Source organism: Mytilus edulis, chromosome 7 (assembly GCF_963676685.1).
Source record: "Mytilus edulis chromosome 7, xbMytEdul2.2, whole genome shotgun sequence".
NCBI lineage: Eukaryota > Metazoa > Mollusca > Bivalvia > Mytilida > Mytilidae > Mytilus > Mytilus edulis.
Window position 1 is genome coordinate 19437702 of NC_092350.1, and position 11731 is coordinate 19449432.

Below are 11731 nucleotides of genomic sequence, written 5' to 3' on the forward strand. Positions count from 1 at the left end.
ATACAATATACAATGTATATTCACTTTTACTACCAACTGATAGATTAAAACAATCTTTACCATTCAGTAATAACAAGCACTTTTTTTACATTTTAATATTTTATGATGTATTTAAATGAGTAGTTATTGTTGCAAACTTCATTAGAAATTTGAATTGAGATCAGTTTTGAAATAAGGGAAAGGGGGATGTGAAAAAAAAATTGGGGGGTCAATTTTTTTCATTTCAGATTTCATAAATAAAAAGAAAATTTCTTCAAACATTTTTTTGAGAGGATTAATATTCAACAGCATAGTGAATTGCTCAAAGGCAAAATTTTTTGTTTAAGTTCATTAGACCACATTCATTCTGTGTCAGAAACCTATGCTGTGTCAACTATTTAATCACAATCCAAATTTAGAGCTGAATCCAGCTTGAATGTTGTGTCCATACTTGCCCCAACCGTTCAGGGTTCAACCTCTGCGGTCGTATAATGCTGCGCCCTGCGAAGCAACTGGTTTGTGTTATAACCCAAACTGCAAAAATTTATAAAGTCATCATTTTTAAGGACCATTACTCCTAAAAGAAGACATGAAGTGGCGCTTGTTAAAAGTTGTGTAAATTTACTATCACAAAGTTGTCTGCCAACAAAGTTTAAATTTGAAATGTGAAGAAAGGTATTTATTGAATGGCCTAACTTGTACTAGATTGTCCTCAGATGAGCCATCTGATCACTCTTTCAGTTTGGCATGCTTAAGAAGTAAAAGCATATTTTGTACAAATCCTGATATAAATACATTACAACATATCGAAGTCAAATCAAGTAGCTGTTTCTTTACAAATAAATGAATATGTTGGTATGCACATATCGCAAATTGATGGTCAAAAGATCATAATCATACCTTTGCCCAGGAGACATGTGTAGATCCCGCTACCATATTTCTACATATCTTATGATAAAATGGTTCTTTACCTACACTATATTTCTTGTTTGAATTTGGATTGAGCATGCAAGTATCAACATTTGAATATATAATGATTTCAATTATGATACATACATAATATGTAATTAGTTTTTTTTTTAAAGAATGAAAAATAAAATAATAGTTAAATTTTATTTCTATTCGCAATCACTTGTTAAGCATATTCCCCTTTGATCTGCTAACTTCAATGTTTCCTCTCCTCTTTCCTACTATATGATAGGCTGCACTATCAGCATTTTGCAGTTTCCCATGTCAAATGTGGCTACTCTATCTTTTATTTAGTCCAAATAATTGTGACGTCTTGAAAGGCTATTATACGTTTTGCTTTTACGACTTACAGCCAGAGTCATAATTATTTAAACTACTCAATCATATGGTTGTTTGTTTCTCTCACGTTTGGTCTAACACAATACTTCTAGATATCTTGAAAACCAACAGAAAACAAGCAACCTACAAATTGAAATTGTAAAAAAATATGTAGCATGTACTGTCAAATATTTTCCTAGCCTACAATTCCGCGAATATATTGTGGTTTATATGTCACATCACAGTCTCATTCACAGAAAATAAAATATTTCATTTTTTTATCACATTTTTATTAAGGTTCACAAAAGGTAACTTTTACTTTTGACAGCGTTCCTCATTTGCATATCATTCTTTTAAGTGACAGCAAAAGAGAGATTTTTCTGAATCAGATGCTTGCAACGCAAATTAACATGTGATGACTATTTATTTGTGCGTTTCTCTGTGATGAGTATTTTTGCGTTTGTGCTTTATCTCTATCTGACACGTAGTGTTGTCATTTTAGCGATATTTTTTAACATTGTCATAAAACGGGAGGTTTTGCTAGCCATAAAATCAGGATAAATTCACCCTTTTTCTCTAAAAATGTCCTGTATCATATCAGGAATATGGGAGTTTTATCAAATAATCCGTGTCTATGAATGTTGGCGCTTGTTTTAGAAACAGTTCAGTTTTCTGTTGTTCCATTGTTTTCCTCTTATAGTTGATGTGCTTCCCTCAGTTTTAGTTAGTAACACAGATTAGTTTTTCTCTCAATCGATTTATGACTTCAACAGCATTATACTACTTTTGTCTTTATTCTTTTGGATAATCATGGGACACATAAGAATTTTTCATATGTTGGTCGAATGATAATTTATAAGTTTTTCTTATTTTATTTTTTTTTAAATATTTTGAAAAAACAAGTTCTTTCACGTGCATTGTTTCTTTTTGAAATGACAACTATATAATAAGGAAAACCAAATGGCAAATATGGAATTATCCGTATAGAGATTGTGCATATAAACTATCGAGGTAGGAATATCAAATGTGCCCTGTTCTAATTATATGTTATCTATCACGTGAAAGTTCTACACTTTTCCAAATATATTTGTTTCTGTCTTCTTAACATGAAAGCAACAAAAACCTCTCTTTCATGTCAATTTCATTTTTTAAGAACGCGCATCTTAGTAATAATTTTCCTGCTGTATAAAAAAACTGCCATTCATGTTTTGGGCATGGCCAAAAATATACGACACGATAGTCACACATAACAGTTAAAATATGTCTTTTATACCACAGGAATAGCCAGTTCGGGTTATAGGACAACAAAACAAAGAGTCTTCCTCAACTACAATTTATTTAACTGAAAAACAATTTTAAAATACACAGATAAGTGCTTTCATTGCATTTCATAAAATTATAAACAAGGTCAAATACGTGGAATAAGCACTTGGAAAATTTCCAAAAAATACCTTTTTAAATTTTCGGAAAATCACTTGCATAAATTGCAGTACTTTTAAGCTTATTTCCCATCATATCTAATTTTCTGAAAATACAATTTGTGATTTCATACCTCAAATAAAAAAAGTCCTCCTAAAACTCCAAGTGTAATCAGGCTATTTTGTACATACCAAATCATCACCATTTCTAGACAGCCCTATAAATAAATAAACAGAATGACATTTCCTAGTGTTTTTGCTTTTAATAACTGCTTCTATTAACACTCTCACCCGAGGTCACTTCGAAAGTCACACACCCTTTTGTAATACCAACAGAGGTCAATTATTATCTTGCACTCACACTGGAGGTCACTCATCCGCTTGCAATCTCATTTGAGACCAACCATCTTCTTGTACTCTCAGCAAAGATCAATTGTCCTCTTGTTCTATTATCAAAGGTCAGACACCCTCTTGTTCTATCAACAAAGGTCAATTTTTATCTTGCACTCACACTAGAGGTCACTAATCCTCTTGCAATCTCATTCGAGACCAACCATCTTCTTGTACTCTCAACAAAGATCAATGTTCCTGTACAAAAGGTCAGGCACCCTCTTACAATATCAACAAAGGCCAGACAAACTCTTGTATTCTCCTTGTATTCTCACCAGAGGACAATATTCCTCTTTTCCTCTCACTACAGACCACATTCCCTCTTGTATTCCTACTAGAGGTCACTTATACCATATGCTTTCACCATATGTAAATTGTATTGCATTACTAATGATTTTCTATTGGAAAGCATATTAAATTTGGTCGGGTTTATAGAAGAGTTAAGAGAAATAATATTGCAGTTGGGAAATATGAGGAACTGCGCAATGACATTATTTTCTCAATTAATTATCACACTTATCACGCACTTACTTTTAATTAGATCACAAGCTCTAACTGTAGACCAAAACAAAGATATTTTTGGAAAAGTACAAAAATTCTTACTAAAGTGCAAGAGATTTACAAATTAAATTGTTATACATTATTTTCACAAAATTGCATTTCATCTAAACATGTGTGTAGTATTTAAGCATATTTTATTTCCATTTTTTCTTCTAATTTTCTCTATTTTGTTTTTTTCTTTTTTTTATGTATTTTCATTATTTAAAAAAAAAATCTCTTTTCTTTTTCTGTTATATAGTTACTTATTTATTCTTGTTCCATATCATTGTAACATTAATAAAATTGACAAAGGAAATGGGGAATGTGTCAAAGCGACAACAACCCGACCATAGAGCAGACAACAGCCGAAGGCCACCAATGGTACTTCAATGTAGCGAGAAACTCCCGCAACCGGCGTCCTTCAGCTGGCCCCTTAAAAAATGTATACTAGTATAGTGATAATGGACGTCATACTAAACTCCGAATTATACACAATAAACTAAAATTAAAAATCGCATGCTATATTTATGTAATCGTTAACCGGAGTTGGTATTTCAAGGAAACGGATTAATATAAAAGAGGGATGAAAGATACCAGAGGGACAATCAAACGCATAAATCGAAAATAAACTGACAACGCCATGGCTAAAAATGAAAAGGACAAACAGACAAACAATAGTACATATGACACAACAGCGAAAACTAAAGAATAAACAACACGAACCCCACCAAAAACTAGGGGTGATCTCAGGTGCTCCGGAAGGTTAGCAGATCCTGCTCAACATGTGACACCCGTCGTGTTGCTTATGAGATAACAAATCCGGTAAATAGTATAATTCGGTAGGTCACTGTATGAAAGGGAAGGGGATTGTAGTTTACGAAGAGATGATTTCAACTTCACCGTAAGCTATGTACAGCTTGTTTCCGAATCCTATCATTATTGTGTATTTTGTATGATGATATATTTGTAATGATAATGAAAAATATGTTTAAACTAAGAGTTAAGAGAAATACTATTGCAGTTGAGACTGAAAAATCCCACTTTAAACAGGTATAGGATTGAGACAAGAATTTAAAATTTCTTATTTTAACACGATTAGTCTGTCTGTTGAACAAAGCAGTTTTTTCATTCTATACCTTCTGGTGGTAAAATCCACTGATCTGCAAATTACACATCATTGTGTTTGTTGGCTCAGGGTCGATATAGTTTTTTTCTTTAACAACACAACAACTGTTGGGAAACATTTTCTGAAATTAAAATAGCATTTAGTCAAATTTGATCAAACACTTTAAAATTGTATAAGATTTGTTTTAATCCCTAAACTTGAATTTAAAATTGGTTAGGAATTATCTCGATTTTATTTCAATATTTCAACAGTAGAAAAACAAATCTGATCATAACTGTCATTAGTGTATGTCACATGCATTTCAAAAATATATCAAAATATTCAAAATTACTACAAATAGGCCAATAGAATGCAGGTTTACATGATCCAATCCTGCATGCTATTCAGATAAACTAGAAAATAAAAGTATTTGCATACATCAAAGTTGGTGATTTCAATGATAAAAGCTGCAGTTTATGTAGTTGCTCTGTATATTTGTTCGTGCATTCAAATTTTTAAGTAGAAGGATTTAATATCTAGTACATGATTTATCTTATGTGATGTTTATTATTTATTGGACTTTAATATAGATTTATTATCCATTATTCTAAGAGTTAAATAAACCCCATTACCTTTGGATACGTTCTAGAGTTATTAGTCCAAGCACTGTACGCATAGTCCTCTATGCCATTGATGCCACAACAACTCTTCTGTGAAAACAAAATAGTCCATGAATATTTAACGTTGTAATATTTTCTTTTTATTGCATAAGAAATAACTGCAACTTCATAATTTCTTTAAATCTAAAATGTAACAATGAGAGTTTCTTATTCATACAGTACTCCAAGTATGCGTGCAACCTCATCAAATGCCTGTTTTAGCTAATCATTGATCATGAATACCATGTTTCCGACAAGATTGCAAAAACAAAATAACTTCTAATGTTCGTTAAAATGATGACACATATAGGCAAGAACATTTCATTTCCTCCGTTACTTAAGGGGAAAAAAATCCAGTACACATTTTACTTTCACTATATGCATATTTTGAAAATGAGGGTCTCTTTAACGAAATATGCCATTGTATTTGAAACCTTACATGATTGTATTGATTTTGTCAATAAAGTTATAACGATATAAGAGGGACGAAAGATACCAGAGGGGCGTACCTCGATTTGTATTCTGTTCCAGGATAGGGCTGCAGGTGATCCATCTAAGTAATTGTTCTTCAGTGATTCCTTCAAAAACTTGGCTAGATTTATTTCTACCTAAAAGCAAATGTTTCATTATTTGTGAGGAAGTTATAATAGGAGATTGATCAATTTAAATACTATAGTTAATACATAAGATTTGGCACTAATCTGCTGAGTGAAGGCAGTAAAATTGTCTAGGAAATAAACACATCCGTATTTGTTTCCTTTGATTCTAAAAATGTTTCCGGAAAATGAAGTCAGTGATATAAGGTTATTTTTATTTCTTAGATGCATTCATCAAAAATTTGTCTTAAACATCTTAAGATTTTAAAATAATATCGGTAATTGAATCGCTTGATAATAAAACCAATGTATAGTCTAAGAAATATACACAATCAGCAACAGATTCCATATTTTCAACTTACCCTCGTAAAATCAGCCGTCGTTCGATATTTTATGAATTTCAATTCCTACAGATTGTCTTCTCTGTTAAACTTTGAATTTTTAAAGAATCAGTTAAAAGCGTTATTTTCAACTAAATCTGAGATCAAAAACTTTATCATCGAATCGAGAGTACATCATCCCTATTTCAATGTGTGCAAAGACAAAAGTTAGAATTGCTGTTTGCTAGTTCGTCAATAGTGTCTGTGTTTACAACTTCTAAATAAACGCAACAGTAGTATACCGCTGTTCAAAAGTAATAAAACGATCAAGAGAAAACAAATCCTGGTTACAAACTTAAACTGAGGGAAACACTTCAACTTTAATAGGAAAAACAACGAAACAACAAAAACACTGAAGAGTAACAAAAAACAAACGACAATGCAACATACATAGAAACGAACTATAAGATAACAACTGCACTGTTCCTGATAAGTACAGGACATTTTAAGAAAAAAATGGTTGGTTGAACCTGTTTTTGTGGCTAGCAAAACCTCTCGCTGTATGGCAATGTTAAATATACCGCAAAAATGACAACATTACATCACATGAAATCAATACAAATAAATGAAAGAACACTCCAGTCAGAGAAATACAGAGTAACTGACAACGTCATGGCTAAAAAATAAAAAGACGTACAGACAAATAATAGTACACAAGACACAACATAAAAAACTAAAGACTAAACAACACGAACCCCACCAAAAAACTGGGGGGTGATCTCAGGTGCTTAGGACAGTACACAAAAACAGTATAATATAATTACGAACCATGTGACAAACGAATGAATAAAACTATAAGTGTTAAAATTATTGTCAGTTAATAAAATCATGGACAAGTGAATAAAAGGTGACGACCGAAAAGCTAAAATTTGTGACCATTTCAAATAGCTCACAAAGAATTCATAGTCAAACAAACAACTAAACTGGCGCACTAAGTAATTTCTCTAGTCGAGCTGAACAAACAAGAATACTTAAAAAGTTGTGCTTATAGTAAATGATTGAAGAGAAAATAAAGAACAAGGATATTTAATACGTTGTGCGCTTAGAAAAATTAAAGGCAATACTGAGGTATAAGAAACAAGCCAACTTAAAAACAATACACCAAGAAGTTAATTAAAAGTGAAATACTCTGAGTATGCTATCAAGAAGGTTTAACTATACCTTCCCTGTGACTAATGTCAATAATGGAATATTGTGTAGACTATCCAATTTCAGATAAATTAAAGCAACGATTGCAACAACCAAAACAGCGCCGCCAATTTCTGCTGACCAATGCTAGAAAAGAAAATGTTAAATTCATTTAAAATAAGAATAAGCACAATTGTCTTCCTTTTTTATCCTTATTATCCATTAATTCAGGTGTTGAAAAGCTTTGAATTTGGAAACTCAGCCACGTTTGATGTATTGGGTTATCAAGCTTTGTATGACTTTTTAAGAAATCGTACGAGTAGTGTTTTCAGTCCTATTTCCCCTCAGATCTTTTGTAGATGAAACGCGCGTAAATATAAAATTCTAATCCTGGAATCTATAATGAGTTTATCAATTATCAAAATTAGAAAAAAAGAATAAGTGTCATAATTTCTAAAGATTCAACTGTACATACCACTTTTAAACAGCACGGATTCAGCTTTAAGAGACCACAAAATCCAAATAACAAGGCTATAGTAGAGAAGATGCCCAAGAAACAAAGTCCATAACAAAAGTATAAGAAGTTCTGGTTGTCTTTTTCTTGTGTAACCTCTGTGTACATGGTAATGTCCTCATCCATCATGTTCCAAACTCCTACACCAATCACCCCAAAGCCACATAGCTAAAATATATGAGAAAGTCCAAAGGAGGTTAAAATAGGAAAAATATTTTGTGATTTATAGGTTTATCTATACAACGGACAGCATATATGGTGATAAAAGGCTGCACTGATGCGTGTATACCTAAAGAGTGGACTGCAAAATCGTTATAGTGGTTGTTCATGATTCTATGCCAATGTACATACATATGAAGAATATGCGTTCAATAATATTCCAGAATAATATACAGATAATGTACTATCATTTCGATTTTAGCTTGCTAATAGGTTCAAAAGACGAAATCGATCGCAGATTTCTATAACTTGGCTTTCTGATATTTTCCTATTTTCTTTAATTTCATTTTAAACTTCAATCAAATGCACATAATATAAGACAATTTGTGTCTAGGTACTATGGTAAAATATTTACCCCTGATATGATGGTCATTATTAGAGCCAGTGGACGAAGCTTTCCAGCTTTCTGTATCTTTTGTTTCTTTTTACTGCGAGTGTCCTTTGGGTTTGTTGTTGGCGGTAAAACTGAAAATATTGTAACAAAACATTATGCAACTATTTGTATATTTCCGTGCAATGATATTTATTTCAATATTATAATATATAAAACAAGACTAATACCACTGGTTACATTAATTTAAGTACAGCCTTTATTATTTATTATGGTGATTTTTCATACAATACATTCCACTTTGCAAGGTCATATTTTGTTAAAAAAAAAAGTAAAAAAGTGAATGTTTATGAGAAAACACATTAAATATTTTTTCAACCCGGCGTAAAACATAAAATATAACCTTAATTTACAATTTTGAGTGAAAAGCGATTGTAGTTCCTTGTTTGTACTATTGATTTTAAAAACGTTTAAAATGCACCTTTATTTTCTTTCTTTTCCTTGCTTATACTTGTATCTTCATTTTCTTCAACCGGTTGTTTGACTGTTATGCTGCAACTATAGTCGCTTTTTGTTGGGTCATTTGGTTGCTGTACGAATTGGCCAATAGTAGATGGTACTGACTGTGTCATCTGATGGACATTTTGAGATAATACCGCGCTTGGTAATACATTATGCTGCAATCCAGCTACTGGTGTATTATCAAGTGACAATCTGGGTACCGTGGTGAAATTATATGATAACGCCGGTACCTGTGTAGTATTGTGTAACAGTTCCTGAGCACTGGCAGGCATATTACTACCATGTGTGGTAACTGGGAAATGTTGTGATATAGCGTTATGATTTTGGAATTGTTGATTCGGGTAGTTATTCTGTGGTGAATAGTGTGTACCGTTTGTTGATACATTGTTAGTATATACTGGGTAATTGGTAAATCCGTTATGATTAGAAATTCCGTTAGAAAAGTGGTTATTTCTATTGTTTTTGCAACTGCTGTTGATACACGTTCCACAGTTTTTACAACTACCGTTGTCACAATGGTTAAAGCTTGAGTAGTGATCTTTATATGAATTGCCAGAACATCGAGAATCACGCAAATAGTCATGTGCAAATCGACAATCACCCATTTCAATCCCGTTATGACGGCCATCTGTGGCAAAGTGTGGTCGGTGAATCAAGTTTCCGGTATTTTTGTTAGGTCCATGATTAAAATCATATGCATCACACTCATCGAGATATTCCGATGTTGTACGATAGTTACCGCTATTGCTTCTTCCTTGAGACAAAAGATATGCGTTCATCTTTTCAGTTGTAGAAATTCTTTGGTTAGACGCTGGAAAGCGCTCTACATCATAATTACCAAACGATAAACACGTATCGGTAGTAGCCATTGAACTTCTGTCAGTCAAATCTAAAGGCAAGAATCGTTTTGACGTAGTTTTGTCTTTGTTCTGTTTTCTGATAAGTGGTAGTACAGCCACACTAGAATCATTACTGCTTGTATTTATTGTATCTGTGTCAGAAGTTAGATAATCTTCTTTTATATTTTGCTTCTTTGTTTGATTATCAGAAAACATCGCTTTCATATCATCCAGTGATACATGTAGAAGAACCCTATTGTTGGTAGCCTGTTTCCTTAACAGCCAGTTGTCATCCTTACTTGAGAAGGGCATGTCATCTCCGTCCTCCAGTCCTATTTTTACATTCTTAGAACTCCGTTTCCTTTTAGATGAGGATTTTTGATTATTTGATATTCTATCGTTTAGTGCTATTGTGATCTTTTTACGTATGTCATCGTCGGACTCCGAATCCGTTATTAGAGCTTGGTTTGCTGTTGTTTTGGTATAGCGGTTTGGGAGTGCTTTTTCAAATTTGTTTCTTTTTGGTTCCTGTAAATAATCTTGGCCATGTGAATCAGTCTTCCCACTTGTTGTATCTTTTGGTTTGTTATTGTCTGAAGATTTGTGATTTTCAAAAAGTAATTGCTTTGATGTTCTTCGTTGTGGTTCATGTAGTCCTTTTTGATCCTCCAATTGGTTCCGGACAATCTGAAAATTTCCAGATTTGTTTTGTCGATCTTTTATTTCTACTTTTGTCCGTTTTGTTGGCTTGTCATCCCAACCATCATTCCAAAATGTGTTACTGGCATCACTGACCTGATGCCCCTTTTCATTATAATCCTCATCGTCGTCGCCAGAATATGGATAATCGATTTCTGGAGATTGTGATGTTTGACTAGCAGTTAATTTAGAAGTTGACGTTATGGAAGTTCGTCTATTTCCAAAAACGTTTCCAAAGAAAGAAAAACGTCTCATATTCAGTTAGTTAAACAATTCTGAAATGAAACAACATGTATTCTGTAGTACACAGATCAGTTAAAACGTCAAAGAGAGGTTATGTTTTAGTTTCTTTCTCACTGATAACTAGGTAATGAAATTTAAATGACTTTTTTTTAAACGAGCAAATTAAATTAAACACAATGAAAGTTACTCATTATTTTAAAATGCATGCAGAAAAGGACACCCATGCTGTAGGTTTAGAAACACGCTTTCGTGAAAAAGAAACTCTTTTAAAACGCATTGCCAAATCAAATATATTTTGAACTGTCATCCAATAATAGACTGTATCAATAGGCTAACCTGGGCAAAGGATATTTAATCTTGGCTTTCACATATTTTGATCTTAGCGTCACTGATGAGATGAGTCTTATGTAGACGAAACGCGCGTCTGGCATATCCAATTGTAAGCATGGTACCTTTGATAACTATAATCAACACACTATAAATTAAACAAAATACCTACACGGTTTGAGGGTTTTCAAGTTCTCAACAAAAAAAAAATCACTAGTAACGTGTTTTACTACTGAAATGGTCATTTTAAACTGAACAAATCTAAAATGTTTGTATTGTTCGAAATGAAAAATGTGAAGATCTTTTTCAATTATTCAGCACGTGTTCATTAACCTGGTCCGCACAAGAGATCAAACACAGTTCATTACTGCCTCAGGTAATTCAGGGAAAACGCATTGCATTCGATTCAGTAGTACAAGAACTTTTGCGTACAAAATAAAATAGATAAAAAAAGATAAAATAGAATAATATAGAATTTTCTAATGAGAGATCATGATGAAATTTAAAACAAAACAATGTCTATACACCTACATTATACCAAATGCATGAGTAAAT

At 32.5% G+C, this 11731-nt stretch overlaps 1 protein-coding gene across 1 annotated transcript; it reads right to left on the reverse strand.

The window, feature by feature from the left end:
• Nucleotides 1-1105: 1105 nt before the first annotated feature.
• On the reverse strand, nt 1106-10877 carry LOC139480965 (putative uncharacterized protein DDB_G0282133). Its single transcript, XM_071263958.1, has 9 exons — nt 9028-10877; nt 8571-8680; nt 7958-8164; nt 7516-7629; nt 5888-5986; nt 5352-5429; nt 4751-4861; nt 2819-2902; nt 1106-1410 (listed from the first exon to the last, which is right to left on the reverse strand). The coding sequence occupies exons 1-9, from the start codon at nt 10859-10861 to the stop codon at nt 1351-1353; spliced, it is 2697 nt and encodes an 898-aa protein (XP_071120059.1). The 5' UTR covers nt 10862-10877; the 3' UTR covers nt 1106-1350.
• Nucleotides 10878-11731: the final 854 nt, after the last annotated feature.

Bases quoted from the DNA above. Each gene is read 5' to 3' on its own strand.
- LOC139480965 (XM_071263958.1), bottom strand. From the start codon at position 10,861: ATGAGACGTTTTTCTTTCTTTGGAAACGTTTTTGGAAATAGACGAACT. The intron at 8,165-8,570 runs GTAAATATTTTA...CATATATTTTAG, and splicing joins TAATGACCATCATATCAGGG to CTATGTGGCTTTGGGGTGAT. The intron at 5,987-7,515 runs GTATAGTTAAAC...ATTTGCTTTTAG, and splicing joins TGACATTAGTCACAGGGAAG to GTAGAAATAAATCTAGCCAA.